Source organism: Nothobranchius furzeri, chromosome 3 (genome assembly GCF_043380555.1).
Source record: "Nothobranchius furzeri strain GRZ-AD chromosome 3, NfurGRZ-RIMD1, whole genome shotgun sequence".
NCBI classification, from domain to species: domain Eukaryota; kingdom Metazoa; phylum Chordata; class Actinopteri; order Cyprinodontiformes; family Nothobranchiidae; genus Nothobranchius; species Nothobranchius furzeri.
In genome coordinates this window covers 70060759-70086269 of record NC_091743.1, presented here as the reverse complement: position 1 = coordinate 70086269, position 25511 = coordinate 70060759, and the positions used below count along the sequence as shown (strand labels likewise).

Here is a 25511-nt window from a genome sequence, read left to right as displayed (position 1 = left end):
TCTGATAAAATCAGCTCAATATTCATCCAGCAACAGCTCCTTCTGTTCGTCAACAATGTGGTTGCAACATTCTGTGATTATTTAAATGTCTACCAATTGCACATTGTTTTTAATAAACAATTAACTGAGCAGTTGTTTAGCTGTAGGTAACTAAAACTAGGGGCGTAACCTCATAACCTCACAGCAGCATCTGCTGAAGAGGAGCTTCCAGCTTCAGGCTCCATTTAATTTGCGAGTTTGGACAACTGCCTGAACCTGTTCAGGCAGAATACACACCTCTCACTTCTGCTCCAGGCCCTTGGTACAAACAGGTTTTTCATCCTGAGCGAAGCGCTCGACATGTCGAGCAACCACCGAAGAACAGCGTGGGAGGGTGTCTCTAAAATCTGCAACTGGAATTTGTCTTAAGATATGCCAGCGACCTGCTTACAGCAAATAGTCCAAACACAAATAAAGTTTCTAACGGATCCCAAAATCTAAGGGTAAAGAGGCGTAGGCTCGGGAGCAACAGAGACTGACATCAAGGAAAGCTAATTCTCAAATATTACAATCAGAGTGAGGCAAAGTTCAAGAAATGAGAAGAAGTTTATAAAATTTTTTACAAGAATATATTAAAAAAACTTATACAAATTCAAATTAGATAAGGGATCTCTAAAATGGAACAGAATTAAAAACAATAAAAAGTAACACTTCTTCTGTAACACCTAAAACAGCAGCACATTTCTACATATTCACGTTAAAAAGTTTGACTATAAAGAAAACATCACACAATACACCGAAGATGTACTTGACAGGAACACGATGACACAAAAACACCTTTAATTAGTGTGAAATCGTACAACATGAAGTCTTCTGCTTCATCCCAAAGTCTCCACAAAACTAAACTCTCCTGGCTGCATCACGCTCGATCAGATAGAGTGCTGTAAATGTGTTTGTTACACCTGGAGGAGGAAGTCAATAAAAGGCGGGAGGGAGAGCAGCAAGCAGCACACGAGGAACAAGCTTGTTGTCGTCACAAATCTCAGAGAGCAGCCCAGGGTCACGTACTGCTCCGATGTGCTTCTGCTGGTTTCAGGGTGAGACAGCTCATGGTGCTTGCTTTATTCACAAGCAATTTTGCCATCAAAGCTGGAGAGGGCAATGGCAAAAGCCTGCACGGCACACAGGGGGTAGTTATAGTCCAGGGTGAAAATGTCATCCGCTATTCTCCCAAACTGCATCACAATGTAGTCCACTAGAGAAGAAGAGGAGAGGATTGCTTCAACAGGTTGTTTTGGGGCATGTGAAAAGATGACAACGCTAAAACAAATCCAACTTGCGGATCTCTGTGTACTTTCTTAGTAAACTTCAAAACAATTAATTTCCTATGCATCAACATTAAGTTGCAAACAATCAGGAGACAGTGGCGCCCCCACTGTTTCATAGGGGGTGCCAGAGCAAATTTTGGGGTGATCCTTGTGGTAGTTTAGCCTGTGGGATGTATTGCACACATTTATAACACAGTATGCATCCTATACACCTACCTACCTTTCTAGGAAACAGAAAGTGTTAGAAAAATACATTTCAAATAGTTATTTGAACTTTGGTTTCAATATTTATTTTTAAATTTTAGAACAATTGAATTTGCCAATTGCTTATTTACTCATTATTGGTATAATTTTTTATTGGGTTTTACTTTTATGTCTTGATTAAATAAGAGGAATTTATGGTTTTTGTGAGCATTTATACGATTTATTTAAGAGCACTGGTCTCCTCTTGGGGACGCCACTGACAGGAGGGCCTACAGGCGAAGGCAGGTGGGGTGAGGAGTACTCACAGTCCTTGTTGTGCACTATTTGGAAGTTCTTGACGGAGGCCTGGGTCACTCTGCCGTTGAAGTTCAGCACATGAGAGGCTGTCTCTTCGTTCCACACAGGCGTCTTGTTGTGGAGCTCTATCAGATTTTCCGTCCTTCTATTCTGGTACCTCACCAACAAGCCGTCACATTCCTGTGGACAAACGATGAAATATAATTCAGTCAGTGTCAACAAACAAAAGAGTAATATGATTATACCCACTGGTCTTCTGAAGCTTTCTTAATAAACAAGTCATGAATCAAACTAAGAGAGGATGGTTAGATGGTTGGCACTGGGCTTCTGTTGTAAAGGGCTAAAACTTATTTTTTCTGTGAGTCAGATTGTGTTTTGCTAAAAACAATAACTTACTTGAGTTGTGCATATGTGCAAACAAAAACATGTTTATTTCCCTTAATTTAGAAACACAAAGAAGCCAATTTTAGGAACTAAGTCCTAAAAACATTGGCTAAATGTTGCTTTTCTGCCCTGTGTTATATCTTACATTTCTAGGCCTGAGTGGGACTCTTTCGTTGTCCTTGTCCATTCCTGGAATGATGACTGTCATCCTTCTGGGTCCTTTCATTCCTAAAACATTTGTCTCCTGAGTCAAGAAACAAAAACTTGTTTAAATTACATAATATTCCAGAAAAGACCCCAGTAGCGTTTGAGCTGTGAAAAATCTCACATAAATGATGCCTGCTAACTCCTGCCGTGCGTTAGACATGTCTGGAAGAGCTCTTTCTGGATTCAGAGCATTATCAAACACGGTGAACTTTGTTCCCATTAAATTTGACCTGAGTAAAGTAAAAAAAAAAAATGGTGAATTAAATCTGCAGAAAAACACTTCATAAGACATATTTTTATTCACGAACCTCAACTTTCCTACGAAGTTCTCACCACCTCGTGATAGGTCAGTGGCATCAACTGAGATCAGGTAATTGGATGTTGTGCTTTTCTTTCTCTTTCTGCCGGCCAGCAGGAACGTCTACAGTAATGAAAAGTAAAACAAACTGATGTTAGATTGTAAGAAAGAAGGTAATAAGCAAGCTAAATGCTGTTGTGTTTCCATGTTAATAAATACAGTTCAATTTTAAAGGAGCAATATGTAGGATTTCTACAGTGAAATAATCACTAAACAAAAACGGATTTCATACTCAGCTGGGAGGTTTGAAGTTTTTCTCCTTTCAAAAACAACCAAAGGACATAGTCGCTGTTTACAATCTGTGAGCCTGTAAGGGTGCCAAGGCTGCACTGAATGAACACTGAAGCGTCGGCATTTGTAATTCGACACCAGCCGGCAAAAGCTCCGGAGTTGTTCAACTCATTCACTGCCATTGACGACTCAAGTCGTCATTTGAAATCCAACCGTTCACTGCCATTGACGACTCAAGTTGTCATTTGCATTTTTTTACTGTGTGGGAGCCGGAACAAGCCGCCGCACCATGTGAACAAACATCCCAGCTCTAAAGCCGATCTTCATCCACGTACGTCACACGTCATGTGATCAGGAAGCAGAAAATCCATGTGTTAGGAGGTCGTTTTGGGCCACTGCTGTAAAAAAAAGTGAGGCGCGAACCGGAAAAGCCCCTGCCAGTCACAATTTGGCAACGGATTATGAAAGAATGGATAACGCTCGAAACGCGCGGATTCTCCCTGATGTAAGATGTGAGTCTACTCTTTGTTTTGGTTGTTTTGGCGTCGACATCATACTAGCGCGCACCGTTCAGTGACTCTTAAAAAAACAGTAAAAACGCTGGCAGTGAAGGGCTTTATGGATCAGGAAACGTCTGGCAGTGAATGAGTTAAAGAACCAAAGCCAGTAAACAGGAACAACCCAGAAGTTGTTTCTTATACCCCCTAAAAAGCCATGGCATCTTTTTTGTTTTACTCTAATATCAGGAAAATAAGGCCTTTTGAGTTAACAATGCTAAAAGTGAATTAGCAGCAAATAGTTGGCTCTAAAAATATCTCAAGCTTTTTTTTTTAATTAACAACAACTCAATATTACAGTGAAATGTATGTGAGAACTGAATAAGGAGTCAATCGTGGCATTTTACTTTCTTTAAGGAGTCGTTCAGAATCATAACTGCAAGCTAACAAGAAAAACAGCTAACTCATCTAATGCCATAGTCTTACTACTGTAACAAGTGTAGTAAGGGCTCCTTACCATAAAACACCCAAGAGTGCTAACACCAGATATGGCAATGTATTATTGTGTATAACTCGTCCCTGCTTGCCATCTAGAATTATCTGGTGTGTATATGTAACTGGCAACAGCGATGAAACTCATGGAATGGCAGCGAGAGCCACTTTTTGTTTAGAGAAATGGACTGCAGTTACCAAATTTGACCACAGAATGTCATTCTCACTTCATTCTTACATACTGCAGCTTTAAGGTTCTATGATCAAAACTCCAATTTAGGAGTTCCTTCATGTAAATTTACATGTAAAACTCAAAAAATGAGAATAAGGTGCAATAGTCCATTAATGTCAGTAATCCAGCTTAGACTGAGAGACAATTTAAAGGCTCAGGAACCCTTTGCAGGTGTTTTGGATTCATTAGCTGCTTAGAGTGTGACACTTTGGGTCTACAATATTGAGCCTTTAATTGTCTGAGATTTTGAATGTTGGGTTTTCAGCCGCAAGCATAATCATCACAATTATATCAAATAAAGGCTGAAATATCTGGCTTTGCATGCGATGAGTCAGTCTTATATACTAGTTTCACCTTTTAGGTAGAATTACTGACATAATTTAACTTTTGAACCTTTTTCTCATGTTTGGGTTTCACCTGTACAGCGTATACCAGATTTATTCTGACTGAATTTCTAATCCCAGACAACTCTCTAGAACCCCAATAAATAAATAAATAAATAATCTAATGACCTGACCTTTTTTTCGTTGTCAAGATGGAGGTAGTACAGGGGGTAAAGGCTCTTGTCCACCCCTCTCTGGTCCCGAGTCACTCTGCATTTGACAGTCACGCCCTGCGAAGCCGGCTGCAGAACAAACTTCTCCAGATTGTCGAATTCAATCTCAGGTGAGGGAGATCTCTCCTGATTCAAGACAGTGAATAAAAAATTCTATCTGCGCGGGTATCCCTGAGCTTGACGGGGTATTTTCATGTCACTCGTGCCTACCTTTTTCTTCTTTCCTTTCCCTTTCTTTTTCTTAGACTTTTCCTCTTTTTCTGATTCTGATTCATCATCGTCCTCTGCCTTTCCTGGAACCAAAAACACAATTCAAGCACTTGTCACACAGACTTGAATGGAAGCATTTGTAAGGAACACACCTTTTTTCTTTGTCTTCTTGTCTTTGTCTTTATCTGTTGATGCCTGAAACATGGACGCAGAGCCAGCAGTGGACTTCTTTTTTGATTTAGTTGACTTTTTCTCTTCCTCGCTGTCGTCGCTCTCTGATTTGGCAGCTGCTCAGAAGTCAGATAATCAGTTCAACCCTGCACGTCTGTGTGACCTTTGATTCAGCTTTATTCCCATGAGGACACAACTCGTCTTTGGTCGAATGCACAAACACAATTTATCAATAATATACCGAGATTTTAATTAAAATATCAAACCTTTCTTTTTGCTTTTAGGTTCTTTGTCTCCACTTATCATGAACATTGAAGCTGGTTCTTTCTTCTTCTCCTTTTCTTTTGACTTGGATTTTTTCTCTTTTCCATCGGAATTTTTGTCTTCTGCAACAAAAAGAAAATGCTTTTCCTTGACGATGAAAAAACAAAACAATAAGACGTGTAATCACTAGAAAAGGTGTATTTCTTTATGTTGGGGAGTGCATTTGTGAAGAACTAATCTAAACTGTAACTAATCAACCAATAACATTTCAAGCGGGGGACAGATGTGAAGGAGCAGAACGAATGCTGAGCATGCATTCTTGATTTTATATGTGCTCAGCTTAAACATCTGCTCTCACTGCTTCCTCCAGCTGTTTTTTCATATTCTGACAGTTTAGGAATGCTGCAAGAATTCATACCTAAACTGGAATTTGCTCAATCTCAAACATTTTCTTTTCATTTAGTAATATGTAATCTGTAATAACATTCGCCAGTGAAGCAGCTTTCTGCACAAGTTTAGGCGACTGGTGCCCGGAGTGAGTTATGTCCTTAAACCCCGATTACACCCGAGATGCAACACTGGCTCCTAAAACCTGTTCCACAATCATGAATCTGTTCCAACATGTTCACACGCACAAATCTGACAAATGAATCCTTAAAAGCTCTCAGGTGAAGGTGGTGCCTGCATGATTTGAACAAAAAATAACGTAAGGATTTAAAGTTTTTCAAATAATAGTTTTTCTTTAATCTACTTTAATTTGTTTAGTCTAACTATGAGCTGGTAACAGATTGTAGCTTTCCTCTAATCTTCATATAGAGTCTGACCACTAGATGTCGTGCTGGAGCTAAAACACATAATATTGATGGTCTTGAGTATTTTCTTTGTTGAATTTTAACCAAAGAAAGTGTTTTACTTCCTTGAGGAGAGTCCCAAAATTTAATTACCTAAATAAAATAGCTTGTGCATGCCTGGTGTGATCTCAACTTTGAAAACAAAAAGCAGGAAATATGACACACACACACACACACACACACACACACACACACACACACACACACACACACACACACACACACACACACACACACACACACACACACACACACACACAGCTTTGTGTTCTAGTACAATGGTCACTTCCTAACCCTACATCACTGATATGTGAATACCTGAAATGTCAAACCAACACTGAGGACAAAACACGGCAAGAATGTTAAATGACCATGGCAGCAGGGTGGTTCTAAACTAACATTAGAGGGGGCCCAGGCTGGGGCCAGCTACTCTGTTAAAGAGGTGCATCTGTAAGAAAACATATCAAAAATGAAATACAACCATGTGTGACTTCAACTATATAACGGCAATAGTTACTTTAGTTACAACAGCGGTTCAATATTTTGCAAAATATAACTACCGTATTGACCCAAATATAGGATGACCCCAATTAGAAGATGACCCTCTTTCCAAGACTGATCTTCAGGAAAAGACAAAAAAAAAAAAAAAAAAAAAAAAAAAATCACTTTTGAAATAAACTATTTTTATTGAAAATTTGAGAACAAATACTAAACAAAATACTATTTTAATGCAAACTTTGCTGACATGTGAGATCAAAAGTCAAATGAGGCATTTATTCACAGATGTCCTCTGCCTCGCTGTACTCACTCACATGCTGCTGCGGTACCGGTACCATCACATCGCTACACCTGACGGCTCCTCCCATTAAACGTCATCCTCACTGCAATCCGAGGCATCCATGCGTGCCATGTTTGACACCTCTGCTGGATTGACTACTGTCATCTTAAAATCTGCATAACTCTGCCATAGTAGCCCCTCTTTTGGTCCACTCTGCTCCGGACCTCTCATCTCCGTTTTCCTTCTCTTGTTGAGAACATACAGCCTGGCGCCCTCTGCTGTTACGGGCGTGTAACGACCCCAGACAAATAGCGTGTGTGAATGCTCAGGCCCCTGTTATGAGACGACTCCACATTTTAAAACTATTTTCAATGAAAAAAAATAAAAATAAAAAAACCTTGTCCTGTATTCGGGTCAATATGGTATTTGCGGGGGGGGGGGGGGGGGTTACGGTCCAAGGATTTTGTCAGGGTGGCACTGGCCCACCCTGGAACCCCCAACACCCACCCTATCACGGCTCTCTTTTATGACTAAATCAGATTAATTTAGATTAAGACAGTTTGATTTTAAATGTGTGGAACACAGAAAAAATAATTATGAGTTTTTCATGCAGACTGAACGTGAAAATAGTCTCCTACACCTACCTCCTACATTAGCTTCTGATAGAAAATAGACGGTGAAACTCTAGGATTAGAAAATCCTGACAGATCTACGTCACACTGTCACTTAACATTCATGGACTCGCTCATCTTGACTCACGAAGGGGAAGCCTGCTGTAGGTTTAGCATCAAGGAAACAGCAGAGAACGTCTCAGTTCGTAGAAGCTAACCAATAGCATTAGCAATTCCACCTCACAGCAGATCTCCTCCAGGCTTGCGTTATTGGAGATGTGGATGTGGATGGTGGAGTTATCCAATCCAAGCATAGATGTCCAAATATCATGAAATACTCCAAATCCTGTCGTGTTAAGCTATCTTCTGATGTGGCATTCTACGGACCATTGCAAGTGTATTGTTTAATTGAGTGTCCCACACCTTTAAAGATGTCAGGCGCTTTGGGAATCAGCACTAACCAATCAGCTCAGAACTAGTATTTCTTGTAAACGTTAGGTATCCAGGAAAAAATATATCTGGTCACTGTAAGTCAACATTCCAGCCTCCATCACTCTATTCTCAGTCCTGATTAATGAGAAATTTAACCAGCAAAAAACACAATCCACTTTATTCAACAGTGCCAGATGAACTGAAAGTACAGTGTGAATTCAAACTCTTGTAAACTAATAAAAATGTCTGGTTCCAGGTAAGAGCAATACTGTGACAATAAAACTGAAGGAAAGCCAAGAAGCAGTTTAAAAAGCAATAAAAATAGAACGCATATCTGAATAGTAGAGAAAGTATTTATGTCTATTCATTTTCTAAAATAAAAGCAAACATATTTTCTTAATTGAAGAAGAAAAAGAAGAAGAAGATAATGACGATCTTTTATATAGCACCTCTCAAGATAAAAATCATGAGGCGCTTCACAAAAACAAAAAAGAATTAAAGTATAAAAATATTTAAAAAAAGATTAAAAATACCGGTATGTTTAAAAGCAGAACAAAAATGTAAGGAAAGGGAAAGAGAAAGTGAATAGAAAAGAGGGAAATGAGTGGATCCCAGGAAAGGCGGAATAAGAACAGAATAAGGAGAGGTGGTGATGAAGGTCCCACAGCTTGAACAGGTGAGTTTTCAGCTGCTTTTATAAATGTGTTCATTAAATCAGATACGTTAAAGAATACATATCGTAAACTTTGATGCATGAAATCTTGAGTATTGCATTAAATTAAAATAATAAATATAAAAATATACAACTCATTAAAGGTTAGAGCTGATATGCCAAAGATAGCTCAACCCTCAAGTTAGAAGACAATCTTCTTTCCAGGGTTACTTTAGCAAAATGCTTCACTTTCCTTTAAAGGAGGAGCAGAAAGTCATAAAAACAAGTTAGCACACCTTCTCTGAAACGTCTGATGGTTGATCTGAGAGGCTCCAGGGGAAACTAAGTTCAAGCGTTCTGAAAATGTTCCAGAAGTAATAGAAATGATCAAGAATGTGGCGGGACATCAAGATAAAAGCGATGATTTGAGTGATGTCACTCCTCACCCTTTAGATTTAGTATTAGAGGGTTAACGTTGTGGTAACAATAAGCAGTACAAAGGACAAGAATGATGTAAGTTGTATGTTGTGTTTAAAAGGAAAAGTGTTAGATGAAGGCAATTTAACCATGCAGCTCTGATTATTTTGGAAAGTTATGTTTTAAAAGAAATACTTTATTACTTTTATTTGGGAACTATATGTGTTTATTTCATAACTGCATAAATATGAGATATTTCACCCGCTTTGAATGTTATCACACCATTCAATGGCCGACGCCATTCAACTGGGATGGTAAGCGATAAGGGCCAATGAATGGGGTGATGACATTCAAAGCGGGTGGATATTTAGCAAATGAGAGGAAGCAGCTGACATCTACCATCGTTGTTCAATATTATCAGACAGATCTAATATTCATTTCTGTCTTGGGTTAACAACGCAATCATCGCATCAGTAAACAGGTCTTTTGGGTTGAACAGGTCTCTTTTATGGACCTTCTATGACACTGCGGCAGTGTCTGCTATCTTTTATGCTGTGGTCTGCTGGTGTGGGGGAATGGCAGAGAGGGACAAACCAGTCAAGAGGGGCAGCTTTGTCCTGGACTGCCCACTGAAGTCCAGCGAGCAGGTTGGGGAGGACAAGCACTCCTACACCACAAGTCATTCCTACCAGCAGCTGTCACACTCAATAACAAAGGTTAGTATTGCTTATTGATGCATCCCCTGTTTAACTGACATTTTATCTGTTAAATTTCTGTTATGATTTTGCAGCTTGGTGTCACACCCCACACCCAAGTACACATCTCTGTACATTTTTATAATTTTTCTGTACCTACAAATCTTATTTGTCTTATTTGTATGTAGAGCTATGTATTGTCTTCTTCATCTATATTCATTTTGCCATTAGGGCTGTAACACTTCAGTATCTCGTTCATGGGATAATAAAGGTTTATTCAATTCTATTCTAAACAGTGTTGTTAGCGGCTAAAAAGATTCGTGTTCAGGTGGAGGCTGAGGATGGAAACAAAAGCACAGAATCCTCTTGGAAAGCCTCGTTATTCCTTCCCTTTAACCTCCTTAACCATTATCATCACGTTTTTAATTGGAAAAGCAAAAAATAAAGAAAAACAAAGCAGCAAAGATTAGAAATAATCAGGTAGGGTATGGAGTTCCTTCATAGTTAAAAACGTTTATGTTGAAAGTGTGAACTATCTCTTAAACGGTTATACAGATGAACGTTGAGAAATGAGAGTGGACAAAAGTCCATTTGTGTCATGTAATCCATCTTAGACTGAGAGACCATCTAAAGGCTCAGGAACCCTTTGCAGGTCTGTTGGATTCATTAGCTGATTAGAGTGGGGCCCTTTGGGTCTAGAATATTGAACCTTTTCACGATATTATAATAGCCTGAGAGTTTGAATGTGGGGTTTTCATCAGCTGTAAGCCATAATCATAACAATTATAACAATTCCCACAGTGCAAAGATCTAGTTTGGACATCCTACCGACGTGGCCTGGACCAACGGACTTAATATACGGTAGACATGATCTGTACGTCCGTGAGACTGTTTGCCGGGTTAAAGGCTGAGATATCTGGTTTTGCATAATGAGTCTGTCTCTTATATCAGTTTAACCTTTTAAATTGAATTACTGAATAAAACCAACTTTTGCACCAAATTCGAGTTTTAACCTGCATGTTGTGTTGCTTTTGCTGCAGCTCAGTGTTTCCATTCACACATTATTACTCCATACACCATCTAATCCTGCAGTCTGCTGATAGAACAGCTGTTTGAAGGCCTTTGGCAGCGAAGAGGTGTGAAGTTTATCGCAGTTGCCTCACAGCTAAAACGTTCTGGGTTCCCTCCAACATTAAAGACAGCTATAGGATTTATACTGGTAACCGTTAGAGGTGTGCTGTAGTCTGATTTAACGCTGTGATTGGGAACAAAACGTTTCAGCAGATTCAGCAAACTTGACTGGTGTGTAATGGTCTTATTTAAAAGTATTTTATTGCACAAGGAAATAGAATCTAACTGCTTGTTAACATAAGAAAAGATTAAAAATATATACTCTGGGTTAGATAAGTGAATTTACTTCCACTTAGTGAGTTAGAATACCTGCTGGTTTAGTATTTCTTAGATTTTCATACCTTTAGATTTGGATTTTTTCTCTTTTGCAGAGCTCGCTGATGGAGAGCTGTCTTTTGTTGTTTTCTTCTTTGTCTTTTCTTTGGGAGAATCCTCCTCATCGTCGTCATCATTGTCAGCATCCGTGTCTGAGCCCGGAGGGAGGAAAAACAACTTTGTAGTGAAAATTTTCCTATAATAAACTTTAGTTCAAATGAATTTCAAATGCAGCACCAAAGGTTTTCACAGATGAAACGTCCAGCTGACATCAGAGTGAAGGTTATACCTGTGCTTGTGACTGAGTATTCACCTCTAATGAAAAAGATGCTACCTAAGCACAGCTAATCCCAACCTGTGAAAGTAAACCAAGCCAAGTCCTGCTACATGGAGCGGGTGTGTCCTCAGTGGCACATGAATCAGAGTTTGACTTACCTTTCTTCTTCTTCGGAGCACTTTTGGCTTTCTTTTTTGGCTCTTTCTCCTTTTCTTTTTCTGGTTCCTCTTTGTCTTTTTCTGGTATCTTTTTCTTTACCTTTTTGCCATCTGAAAATAAGTTAAATAATAAAATCAAACGTCTTTTTCCTGTATAGAATGCTCAATTTTGGGGTAAAATCTGCTCAGAGTTGCTCACTTTGGATGGTGGAGCTGTTCTCTTCTGCTGCATCTTCGTTCTTCTTGGTCTTTGTCTTTTTGGGTTTGGCCTCGGTTCCGTTAGGCTTAGTTTCAGATGTGCTGTTGGCCTGTTGTTTCTTCTTTTTTGGCTTCTGTGAATTTAATTTTTGAACAGAATTTATATTTAGATTTGCACATTAATTAAAGGCATTAAAAAGAAAAAAGTAAATAGTTTGAAATATATATTTGATGCTGTGTCAAACACTCACCATAACGAAGTGAGAGAAAAGCAAGAGCCAGAAAAATAATAAAAGATTAAGGAAGAACATGACATTTATTTGACAATTATAATTTGACAGTTAAAGGTTGAATATGAAACACGAACACCACAGCGACATCTAGTGTCTGGAGGTTGTAGCTGCAACAATAGAACAAAGGTTCCAGTCGTCGAGAGGCCAGGTTTGCTGCCGATACGTGAGGTGACCAGCCAGCACCATGTCCGGTGACAAACTGTACAGCGTAAGGACTAATTTCTTCTAATATGTTTATATTACGACAATATTTACTGTTAGAACATCTTCTGGGCTCAGAAGCAGCTGCTTGACTTGCAGAGTCCGCCATTTTCCACAGTGCTGCATCACTGTGCCGAGCGAATCTCTTTACCATATTTTGCAAACCCGCAATGGTGCCCTCTATTGGCTGCTAGATGTAAACATTAATCCAGTGCCGTGGTGTCAAAATAAGTATTTGATTCGTTTTTTTAAAATAAAATGTTACTGTTAAAGAAAATGCTGCACGTTCACTCTGCACACTTCTAAACAATTCGTGGAGGTATTATTTATTTAAAAATATAGCTTTTTATTAAATTGTTCCATATTCAGCTTTTAAATGATTCAGCTCATTTGTTTATTTTCTATCAGCAAACTGAGATCATGTGCAGCTGTTCTTGGTGATGAAGCACTTTGACTTGCTGAGATGCATGGATATATTTCGGGTAAAGTTTTATAAAGAAGAAGAATAAAAAATAATAAAAAATAAATAAATGGGAGAAAAAAAATGAAAATTTTAAATAAAAAATGGATAGAAATTAAATGGGGCCCGGAAAATACAGATTTAATTAAATTAATTTAAAAAAATACTATTTTATGCTTTCCCACAGTCATTTTCGGTTAAATGGCTCAACATTAAACCAACTGTACAACATGTTTCAGGGAATGAGGTCAGAGTGACCACAGCAGTGGAAACACTGGAAGTAATCCTATTAGAGGCAGATCCATTCGATTGACTATTTGTGTCCACAGGAGAATCCAAACTCACTCTTATATTAAGTCGTTTATTGTGATATTTGGAAAATGCAATTTCTGACCAAACAGCTAAATTATGTCAGCAATGTCTGTCAGTTATTACTGGTCTTTCACATAGGCAAGAATCTGCTCACACTTAATGTGTGGTTGTGATTTTAGGTAATGCATAAAACCTTTTGGTCTTGTTCCTATTTTGGGACAAAATGACAGAAAACAGATACATAAAAGTTTGTCAGTTGAATTTGGTTTGAATGTTACTGAACTCCAAATAATTTTTGCAGTTTTTTTCAATCCAAGTTCTTTTTTTATTTTATATTTCACTGTTTAGTCGTGTTTAGTCACAGTAAGCATGATTGAGCAGAGCCACGTGCCAAGGTGACTCTGCACACGGCCACCGAAGATCTTTTAGTTATTTTAGGACAAATATAACAAATGAAACAAAGTCCATCGTTTACCTTCTCTGCAGACATATCCTGTCCTCCAGGTTAAGTCGCACTGCTGCTTCTTTTCAAAGGTTTGAAATGAATGTAAAAGCATCAAAATCCTCAGCAGAGGTGATAGAAGAGTGGGGGTGACTGTTCTCGCTGTGTCTCCATCAGCAGGAAGTTGCTAATAGGATTTATGTGTAAACCATCTGCTCTGCAGAAACACGTCAACAGGAGAGACCAACGACTTTAGGAGGAGGGAGAAGACTTGTTAGTTAGTTGTGATAATAAAAGGTCAGGATTTCCTTCAAACTTGTTTAAATGGCAACTTCAGTAAAGACATCTCATGAACAATCAGAGTCTGGCAACACCTAAACACTCAATTTCAGAAATACATAGCTGGATTTGATCATTTATATGATATTTTAAATACATATAAATACATTTTTGTTAACTTTTACCTGGGCCGAACAGGTTTGCCTGTCAGCAACACATTCTATTGGAGATCTTTAGCTGTACTCGGCTGGGAGGAGCACACGCTCGGAAACCACAAATCATCAAGCAGGATTATTAGGAGGCATAGGCAGCATCATCAGAGATACGAACAACACGCTTTTCAGACATTTACTCATTTCTAATTGTTAGTATTCATAAGACATAAGGTGGTGAAGGCTGTCCCAGTGGTTTTAGAGCAGTAGCATTCATCAAGCTTAAAGAGCAAGTCACCCCCAAATCAACTTTTTTTTCCTGATAAACTATATAAATGTGTGTCTAATCATGCTGCAGACACATGTAGTTAATAGTTTTGTACTTTAGTGCATTTTAGTTAGAATGTTAATTTTCTGCCTAAAACTGTCAGTGTTGTGCTGTTGTCAGGTAAAAACTCTGCACTGCATTAGAATTTAAATCTGCCACCGCTATTGGCTAAGAGGTATGCTATGATGTAAACTGGTCCTTATGATGTCACAATGCCGTTGTGAGCCTGTGTGTGTGTGTGTGTGTGTGTGTGTGTGTGTGTGTGTGTGTGTGTGTGTGTGTGTGTGTGTGTGTGTGTGTGTGCGTGTGCGTGTGTGTGTGTATTTGTTAGCGGCTCCGCCCTCTCGGTCTGCTAGGCAACAGCATTTGTTGCATTTTTCAAACATGAAGAGGGAGTGAAGTAAGTTTCTTGTAGGGGGTGACTTGCTCTTTAAGTTTAGTTAAACATTTAGTTTCATTTATATAGAAAGTTGAGTGTGTTAGGGGGGGAAACAACATTATCAACAACATTTACAGGAACAACGTAGTCTACTTGTTATGTATGTGACTGCCGCAGGAAACAGTAACAACAATCACGTCTTTTCTCATTTTTGTCATATTTGTCTAAATTGTCTGAATAAAAACAAACTCAGACACAAAGTGTGGTTTCGTCTTTTGACCACTAGATGTCGGCGTTATAGAAGAAACACACAGAAATGGTGCTGTGAGCCGGCAGAAGGCGCTTGAGGATGTTGCATGGATCTCTCAGATAAAAGTCAGCCTCAGCTCTAAATAAAGGGTTAACGTGTGATAGCAGCAGCAGTCGACAGCAACATGTGTGGTGTTTAACAGGCCAGACTCATTGGTGGTCTTCTTCTAAATCACGCCATCCAGTTTGCTGACTACGGAAAAGAAAAGGCCCAGACTAATGGTTTTGCTGGCAGATGTTAGACACCATCATGGCAGCTGGCAGACGGCCTGAGGTGGGCCTGCGACTTGAAGGGAGCAGCAGCAAAGACGTCATGATCTTAAAGAGACAGTTTCTCATCTCACAGCATCTCTAGAAGACATTTTCACATCTTTTAAGAATGTTGAATGATTGTTTATGCTGTTCCAATTTACAACTAAAGCCAAATCCAAGACAGCAGCAGGTCCAAATTCTGGCTGATTGTTAAATAATTTGATGCAATGTTGATCTGAAAGGAAAGCACTCTAGCTTAGCAAACCATCCTGTGTATGTGAATGTTTAGTCTGGCCACTGTCCATACTCTCAGTCATGGGGCGGGATCTATGGTTGTCTTTCAAACTGTCTCTGCATGCTATTGGATAAAAAACTTTCACTGCAATGGATGTCAGTCAATGAGGCTGTCCGCCATTACATCGTGAAAGAAAACAAAAATAGTCCAAACAGTTCACTAAAAAGTCCAAAGTTGATGCTAAAGCTCTTTGAAATGAGCCGTCTCCATCTTAATTTCGCTCAGTCACAGTAACCCACCTGACTGCTAGTGTGCTGTGATTGGTCCATCAAACCAATAGACCGCGTTATTGGACTACGGCGGTTGTCAGTCAATGAGGAAGTCCACTATTACATTGTGGAAGAAGATGAAAATACATAATTTTTTCTAAATAAATGCACAGTCATTGGCCGGCCACAATACTGGCCAGGGCCACAGAGGCTCCAATGGAGCGTGGCTAGACCGACATGCAGAGTAGGCTGAAAGGAAATAATAAAATGCGTAGAAGCCAGAGGAGTGTGTGAACTGTAACACACGCTGAGTTTAACCGCACGGGAGATTGAAGCATATCTGCAGACTCTACTTCCCTTTGTGTGTGTGTGTGTGTGTGTGTGTGTGTGTGTGTGTGTGTGTGTGAGCCAGAAATAAAGAGCTGCACAACTATTATGGATCTAGATGAAAGCACCTTACGGAGTGACCTGGCATGAGCAGGAATGGAAGAATCCTGGGAGTGGTCACTGCTTCAACAGGTCAGACCTCCCTTCACAAACTTGTCTCACCTGATTGTCTTTTTCTTTCTTTTTTTTTTTGTTTTTGTTTTTTACATAGGCCATGCTCTTTTGAAACTGAGCCAATAAAGGCTGCCCTGAAGGTTTTACAAGCTCTGTTTGGGAACAGGAAGCACAGAAAAGAGAGCTCATGCTTTTCTGCTCATCTCATTTTGAGGTGTAAATTTAACCATTATGCTTTTTTTTTTTTTTGCAAATGCAGTAAAAAATCTTCACTAAATGCAGCAACAGACTTCCACATGGAGGACCGTATGAGGAGACACTTAAAGCACGTGTAAAAATGACAGACTCATGACGTGACATGCGGAGCTGTCTTGGACATTGCCTGATGGGAGAGACGTTTGTTTCTGTCTGTGATTTTTCACAACATCAACACTCGACTCAGGAAAAGGTGACAGCGTACATAAAGCTTCATTATGGACTTGCCTCTTTTCACAAATTGACTCTCCATACATCAGCGTGTGTTAGAATCCCTGCCCCAACACACAGTTTTGTTGGACATGTTGCAGAAAACACCTCACAATCGCATTTCCTGCTGTTCGACAGTAAAAACCGGTTCTGCTTCACAGCTTTTTAAATAAATCAAGTTAGGGGCTGATCTTTTTTCTGTCACCGACCAAATCTGAACAGAAACACAAGCAGGTGCAGAACAACTAAAGACATCAGGAGTGACTTCTGAGAATGGGGACTGTGAGGCATGTCCTACCTGGGAATGGTGCCAACTGCTGACAAAAGGCTTTCGCTGCTCTGAGAGAAGCCTTTAATTAATTTGCCCTGAAATGCTTCGTGAAAATCTGGCACTAAACCGTTTTGGCCGACTGTTAAAACAAATCTGTCAGCTCTTCTGGTTTTGTTTCAGAGCAGCGTGTGAGTAATGATTTCTGACTTCTTTACTCCAGGTTTGTTGTCTTTTTCTCGTTTCCTTGCAACTAATCATTTAGTCGGAGTCTCTGTTGATAATCTGCTCCCATGACTGCTGCTCTTCGGAGTTTACGTGGCTATTTCTCACATTTGTCGTAATCCGTGTGATACTTTAGAAGCGGTGGGTAAGCAGAAATCTGAAGCTCTGTGATTTATTTCCCTGCCTCTTGGCAGCCGGGCAGAAGTGGGCAGGAAGAGAAGAGGGCATGGCCTGCTCTCGGGTCCCAGCCCCTGTTCGAGTGGGGTTGCTTTCTGCTCAGACTTTTTTTCTTGTCTTCAAGGCGAAAGAGAGGAATTATTTTACCCTTTGAACAAACTGTTTTCCTGCCCTTGCCGCCGTCAGGCTGCATTTTCCACGGATGTGCACATGCTGGCCGATCTTGACAAAAGTACATATCAGGTATTTCTAGTTTTTGATTCTGCTCAGTATTTCTGTTCGTCTCCCTTAGTTTCCTTTGTTAGCACTTTTCTCTTTTTTAACTTTTACCATTCACAGTGTGCATGTGTCATCTTTGCTCGCAACAGGTCTTATTCTGAAAGGCGGAGTCTGTCTTGTGTAAAGGCTTTCTTAATTGGAAACAAAAACTGATAATCTGTTGATATTAATGCAAACTGTTTGAATAAAACAGATTCAAAGGATTATATCCTCTTCGCGCTCACACAAACAGTAAAACGTGAAACTTTCGATCATTTTTCAGCAACTGACAATCTAAACACCTTTCAAACCCTTCCATTTAGAAAAAGAAGGATCATGACTTTAGTTACCTCAGGAAGTTCTCCATCATCAAAGAGACATGAGTGGGTAAAATCTGCTACCAGAGGCATCATCGAACTTCCAGAATGTGGCTATCGTCTTTTAACTGACGGTTTCTGTTCCGTATCCATTGTTCTTAAATGTTGAGTTTGACTGACCAGTTCAAAAACCAGATCAAACCAGATCCCTGTGTGGAAAAACTTTGCTCTGAGCAGGCTTGTGTTCTTGAGATTCTGTTTCAGATGAATCAGTTTTGTTCGTTTGGACTCTTTAAATGCACAGTTACATACAAATATGTAACATTTACAAGAAAACCAACGTTTCACTTAATTACATTAATTACTGTAGGGTTGGTCTCATGCAAACTGTAAGAACCCACGTGCAAAGACCTAGTTTGGACGTCCTACAGACGTGGTCTGGACCGACAGACTCAATATAGACATTTTCTGTACGTCCATGTAACGTTGACTTGCAGGGAACTGTTGCATGTGCAGCTGTTTGTGTGTGTGTGTGTGTGTGTGTGTGTGTGTGTGTGTGTGTGTGTGTGTGTGTTTGTGTGTGTGTGTGTGTGTGTGTGTGTTATTTTACTGCACATTAAGGGTAAAGGAGAAGACAGGTTGAGTGGGAGTAGCAGAGACAAAAGTAACTTCCTTCCTCCTCCCTCTGAGTTCTCAGATGAACTCGCCGAGCTGCTTGATGACATATTGTTTGGAGAGCCGTGTTCTCCTCTCCTCTACGTGGGTGCACTGACTGTATTTGCCAGGATTAAAGTCTTCTTCGGCTTTCATCGGCTCTGACTGCACACATGTAATCAGCTCTGCCTGTTTACCGAACCGTTTCAGGGCTTAAACTCTTCTTAGTTTCAACTACTAATTAAAAAATAAAATAAAATAAAATAAAAAACAACTGAGCAACCTTTTTAGATCCTCTAAGTTGTCCATGAGTTGTTTTTATTTTCTTTCTGGTAGTTTTTACTATTAATGTTTGATGTGTTTGACAACAGCTAGCATTTCTTTGTGATCATCAAGATTGTCACATACAGTATGGATTTCAAATTGCTGACTCAGCAGCAAAACCATCAAAAACAGAACATATCTTTTCCTGTTTACCAAGAGAAAACTATAAATAATTTAATCTCAATGATAGTGTTTGAGTTTTATCACTGTAATCGAAAACCATGAAAAAACACACCTACACAGAGAACTTCAGATGACTACGACATGGAAATTATTTTCAAGCACAAATTAGTAGCAGAAACCTTTAAAGTGATGCAACAAGTTGCTTTAGTCAAGCCTCTCATTATGCTGCATCTCCTACAGGTTTTTTTTGGTTATTGCATACTAAAACCTTTAAGTTCATTTTGCAAACTCAGCTCTGAAATTTATGGTCACTGATGTCAATGTGTACCCCAAATAAACTCAAACACACCAAAACAGGTAGCAAAAATACAGAAACTGGACTAAAACTTTATTATAAAGTTAAAATAATAGAGCAGTTTCCTGCTCCTCCACCTTCCTGGTTGAAAAGGGGATTGCAACTGTTGTAAACAACCCTGCTGCTGCTAGCGTTAACAATGAGCTAACACTAACATGAGCAGACTAATTACTAAAAATGCTAAACATATACTTGCCTACAACTCCAGTAGCAATAAAGCCAGGTCACTGTGATTTAGTTGCCTCCCTTAGCTCCCGCAGATTAGTGTAGGCACTCATCTTTGCCTCACCTCCGAAGACATTACTCTCTTACTTTCACTTCCAAGCTCCACCATGATGCTAACAAATAAATTAAACTTCCTTTTCTTCTATTTGTGCTTTTTGTTGATGCTTAGTGAACTGAAAATGCTAACTGCTAGCATAATAGCTAACAGCCGCAAAGCAGGCAAAGAGCGCCTCCTATAGGGCACCTATCTGGTCACCAGAGGGCTGCAGAGTTGTGTTCAGGGTGAATATGATAAAGTTTATTCCCACACAGTCACTAAAACCCACGTTTGACAGAATAGCTTAAAGTGTTAAAATGGTTTAGAGTTACTTTAAAATACTTGATGTTCACAGTCAATTACTGGCCATAAACACTGTTAAAGTTTCTGCACAACATACCGACAGTTAGTTACACTCTGTAACATTGAAGCCAAGACATTATTAAGTATTAATTGCTTATTGAATAATTGAGTTATCTGAGGTAGAACTACTTTTGAACCCCCATTAGGTCTACACAGACACATTGACTGCTGCCCATCAGATGGAAGACCTGGCTTGATTAAAAAGAACAATTGCATCACATATGACTAGAACCCTCAGGCAAAAGCAGAACATATGGAGAACATCTGCTTATGAATAAAGGGACCTCTGACTACATGTGTGAAGGTGAACACCTACAGCACGGACTGTGTGCTGAGCATCTGGCAGGGAGCGGCGTCGTGCCGCCTCATGGCATCAGAGCTCTTCTGTGACATGGCATCCTCTCATTGCCTGGCTGCCAACATTCCCCTCCCCTCTTAGCAAGGATGTCTGCCATGCTGCATCCACAACATCACCCACTTTTTGTCATTGAGATTCAGCTTGGCAGACAGACAATGCTGATTTATCTTTGCCCCAAGTACTAGATGAGGCTGCAAAAGTGAGCCAACGGCAGGCTATAACCCCCGTTCTGCAGATCGTCACGGACAACAGACACTATTTAACGGGTACTGCTTTTAAGCTTCACTAAATGCTCAGTCGTTTGATTTCTGGATGTTTAAAAGCACATATAAGCTAAATATTTCACGGGTTTGTGACGAGCTGCTGTTGGCAAGCTTCTCTGAAGCTGCAGAGGATAACAACTGACCAAGACCTACTCTGGTTCTTCTTGATATAACTTGATATGTCCCTTCCATGACTCAATGCATAGAAATTGTGATAAAAGGATAAAATGTATCTATCCATTGTCAATACCCGCCTATCCACGCAGGGTCGTGGGGGGCTGGTGCCTATCTCCATTAATCTCTCCATTGCATCCATCGCAGAGCAACACAGGACTAACAACCATGCGTGCACGCACACATACACACCTATGGACAATTTAGACAGCCCAATAAACCTGGCAGTCATGTTTTTGGACTGTGGGAGGAAGCCAAAGCCGAACCCATGCATGAACAGGGAGACATGCAAACTCCGTGCAGAAATACCCCAGGCCGGGATTCAAACCCAGGACCTTATTGCTGCAAGGCAACAGTGCTAACCACTGCACCTCTGTGCAGCCCATATTAAATACAATTCATGAAAATGTAATGGGTTTAAAATGCTTTCTGAGTGTTCAATAATAAAACTAAACACTTGATTTTAAGGCAAAAATGAGCCAGTAAGGGTAGAAAGCCTTCTCCAGGCCAGGAACGAGGTCCTTCCCAAAATGGAGGAGTTTATGTGTCTCAGTGTCCTGTTCATGAATGAAGGAAAGCAGATTGGTGCTGCGGCTGCAGTGATGCAGGCGTTGTACCAGTCTGTCATGGTGAACAAAGAGCTGAGTCGGAAGGTGAAGGTGAAGCTCTCAATTTACCTGTCGGTCCAACCCCCATCCATGGTCACAAGGTTTTGGTAGAGACCAAAAGAATGAGTTGCGGATACAAGCGACCAAAATTAGTTTTCTCTTCAGGGTGGCTGGGCTCTCCCTTAGAGATAGGGTGAGAAGCTCAGTCATCCGGAAGGGGCTCGAAGTAGATCTGCTGCTCCTCCACATGAAGAGGAGCCAGTTGAAGTGGCTCGGGCATCTGGTTAGGATGCCTCCTGGACGCCTCCCTTGTGAGGTGTTCTGGGCACGTCCAACTAGGAGAAGACCTAAAGGGAGACCCAGGATACGCTGGTGAGACTAGGTCTCCCAGCTGACCAGGGAACACCTTGTGATTCTCCCAGAGGAGCTGGCCTATGTGGCTGGGGAGAGGGAAGTGTGGGCCTCTCTGCTTGCCCACGTGAGCTGAACCTGGATAAGCGGAGGAAAACAGATGGGTGGATGGAACCGCCTGATTTTAAGATGCAACTAACCTGAAGAGCATCACAAAACTAAAACCCACGATGCAAAGCTGGAGTCATGTCTTGATCAGATTTAGACAAGAGGAGTTTATCTCACATGAAGGTCTTTTGATTCCTCCTGCAGAGAATTGTGTTCCATTATTCATTTGATGTCTTAATAGATCGCTGCTCACCCATTTTCGGGAATAAAAACATGAGATTGTTTCCCCTTTCACTCCATTTCCAAGCCAGTTAAAATCATCTGATGTAATTTAACAACCAATTAATTCAGCGTCTCAGTCAAAGCCTCTCACTGTCCGATGCCCCAGTGCCTTTTTTATTCTGCCCCGCTGCTCCGCCACCATATCCCCAAGAGCTGCCAAAACATTTCAATCACCGCTGGCATTAATTGGGCCAGCAAGGAATTCAAAATGTTAACGAACAGCTCAGCCGCCTTTCAGCTAGCATGGTTCACATGATAATTTATGCAGAACAACCCAGAGTTTTGCATGGCTCGACTGTCGTCGTGTACCCATGACGGCGAAGGCTCAGCTGCCTCCATTAAAGCCCGGTCCTGTCTAGACTGGGACTGCTACCCAGCTTGTGTCCCAGCCCAAAGCTGGCACTGTAAACAGACTTCTTTTCAATGGTCTTTAAGTGGCTTTCACACTGAGCTGAAAGGGTAACTTCCAGATGTCAACCTTTTGGTTTTTAAATAAAGCATCTCAAGGAAAAATACAAATTGGGCATGATTGGAGTGGGATGAAGCCGTCTCTTTGACCCACACTTAAATTTCTGTAAACTTAACCAAGATTTAAAGGAAAAGAAAGATATAAATCTTAAAGGCTGGGGCTGCAAGAAGGTGGGAATTAATGCCACGTTGCCAAACACCTACTAAAAATGGCAGTGCTTTTTTTTTGTCTTTTTGAATGTAAAAGGTGTCAGGGCCTGGAGATGGAGTCAACTGAGCTGCTTTGTTTGCTTTTTTTTTGTAAATAAAAAAGAAAATAATTACAGTGTTGTTCAGAACAGATGGGGTGCTGCAAGTCGACTGAGGAGAGGAAAGAATCAAGTTCAGTTTTTTAGTCAGTGTAATTTTATTTAGGGTGAAATGCAAAACACATTCCGATTAATTTTTCATTTTATTTTATGTTGGATTTTGTTCTCTTCCAGACAAATAAATCTCTGTTAACTTACGAATGTGTTTAATTCATATTTTGTAGTTACTACTAGGTCATTTAAAATATGAATCACTGCTCTTATGTGTAGTACTTACATTTACATTTATTTTACACACACACACACACACACACACACACACACACACACACACACACACACACACACACACACACACACACACACACACACACACACACACACACACTTTATTGTTTAAACTTTGTATTTATGATTTATGTACTCATTCATTTGTGTGTTGTTTATTTACATTTTGAGTTAAGCTGTCATGCAGAGACTGCAGATGGAAATTAGTTGGTGGCTGAATCTAGTGTTTCATCTTGTGTGTAATATGCACATTTTCCTTATTTAAAAAATAAATTATAACTAAACTCAGCACATGTGTTTAGTATGCAACCAATGTGATGGCGTTGACATACAAAATCATCAGTATGTCTGTTAACATCCTTTATTCTAAAGCAAACTGCAAGCAGTCACATCCAGATATTCTCTAACCTAACAAATTTTGTTTTGATATATTTCATTTGATCAGTTTTTAATTTGTTAGCATGTGTGCATATGTTTCTGGAAATGATTTAACAGTCAAACAAACTCATGTTTAGTCACATCAACTTAGGAGATATGCTTAAATGTACAATGTAGTGATGCACCAATATGAAATTTTTGGGCCGATACCGATATCCAACATTAATATCACTGTTAGAGCCAATAACCGATATTTGCCGATAACCAATATACTGACATTGATGCTTCTAAAATCAGCAATTTTGTATAAAATGAAAATTATTAAAGCCAAATTGACATTATTATGTGCACACACCACACACATTTACTCTTCTCAGAGGATTACATTCATTGTTCACATGACTAAACAAATACACATCACCCCCCTCACCCTCTGAAACAGGCAAACAAATGAAGACAAGATGAATAAAATATTGGTTGTTAATATCGACCCGGTTTTATTTATCGGACTGATACCGATATGTTAAAAAAATGACTAACACTGGCCGATACCAATATTGATGCTGATATATTGTCCATCCCTAGTACAATGTATAAGAATTTTACAGTGAAATAAACTCAAAACAGTCTCAATAATGTTGGACAGAAGGTAACATTGAAACCGGATTCTTTCTCACCCGACTGGAAGGTTGTCAGTTTTTCTCCTTTCAAAAGGTCAAAGAGGGATGTAGTCCCTGTTTACACTCTGAGTTTGTGAGGTTGTTGAGTCTGCGCCGATCTAACGCTGCAGTGCCGGCGTTTGTACTTCAACACCGGATGGTAAAACGCAGCAGCGCTTTGTAAAAATTCTAAGACAGTTAAAGGAGCGACCCAGAAGTTATTTCTTGTACCCCTGAGAAACCACAGCACTTTAGTGTTTTACTTTAACTCCTACTTCACACTGGAAGCATCAGCAGCGCGGAACAGCAGTGGAATGTCACTGCGTCAAATATAATCCATTATAGTCCATGGGGGTGATTGAAACCACCTGCGATGCAGAAATTTCCAGGCCAGAATGGGACAGGAAACCACATGTGGTTCCAGTGTAAAACGACTTATTTACTTCCAGTTTTGTTTCAGAAGTGCAGCAGTGTGCTTTTCATGGCTTTAATCTTGGCAGTAGAGAGAAACAACATCATATATGACATTAAACAGTGATATCAAACGTGATGTCTATCTTTTTGGTTTAATGGCAGATGGCACAAACAAACCGTGACCCTTTTAAACTCTCGAAGGATTTCGTGATCTCGTCAGTCCAGTGAGGAGCACGGCAGAGAAGCCGTGGCTGAGATCCTTCCCGTGTGTACTGGCACGCAACGGAAGTTGCGAGTAAACCGTTCTGCTGCCGTTCCACTCTGCTGATGCTGCCAGTGTGAGTAAAAGAGGCTAGAAGCTAATGTTGAGCTAACAATGCTAACAGTTAATTAGAAACAAATAGTTGGCTCTAAAAATATCTCAAGCTACTTTTACAATTACCAACAATGATAGGCATTTATCTACTTATGAACTCACCATGTATGAATCGTCATCTAGGATCTTCTAGCGCTGATCCGTGACTGGCAACAGCCACGAAACTCACAGAATGGGAGTGAGAAAGTCACTCATGTTTTTAAAATGTGCTGCAGCACCCAAATTTGACCACAGGATGTCACTCTCATTTCATTCTTACATAATGAACCTTTACATACCACAGACATCAACATGTTTACTATCTAATTAACTATCTACTCTTTCTTTGTGTCTCACAGGATCACCTTC

At 40.0% G+C, this 25511-nt stretch overlaps 1 protein-coding gene across 2 annotated transcripts; it reads right to left on the bottom strand.

Annotated features, from left to right (window-relative positions):
• Window positions 1–566: 566 nt before the first annotated feature.
• LOC107385040 (TUB like protein 1) lies at window positions 567–18205 on the bottom strand. Of its 2 annotated transcripts, XM_070549484.1 has the most exons (14): window positions 18081–18205; window positions 13667–13845; window positions 11927–12059; window positions 11728–11838; window positions 11319–11444; window positions 5413–5532; window positions 5128–5262; window positions 4976–5058; window positions 4727–4891; window positions 2708–2820; window positions 2521–2629; window positions 2338–2436; window positions 1817–1988; window positions 567–1234 (listed from the first exon to the last, which is right to left on the bottom strand). In XM_070549484.1, the coding sequence occupies exons 2-14, from the start codon at window positions 13679–13681 to the stop codon at window positions 1101–1103; spliced, it is 1515 nt and encodes a 504-aa protein (XP_070405585.1). In that variant the 5' UTR covers window positions 13682–13845; window positions 18081–18205; the 3' UTR covers window positions 567–1100. The 2 variants fall into 2 exon arrangements, with proteins under 2 accessions (XP_070405585.1, XP_015814122.3); XM_015958636.3 differs by lacking the exon at window positions 18081–18205 and having other exon boundaries at window positions 11927–12056; window positions 13667–16071.
• Between the last annotated feature and the right edge of the window lie 7306 nt (window positions 18206–25511).

Excerpts from the sequence above, each read along its gene's own strand:
- LOC107385040 (XM_070549484.1), bottom strand. Across the intron at positions 5,533-11,318 it reads GAAAAAATCCAAATCTAAAG|AAGACAAAAATTCCGATGGA; the intron begins GTATGAAAATCT and ends TTTTTGTTGCAG. Across the intron at positions 2,630-2,707 it reads AACTTCGTAGGAAAGTTGAG|GTCAAATTTAATGGGAACAA; the intron begins GTTCGTGAATAA and ends TACTTTACTCAG.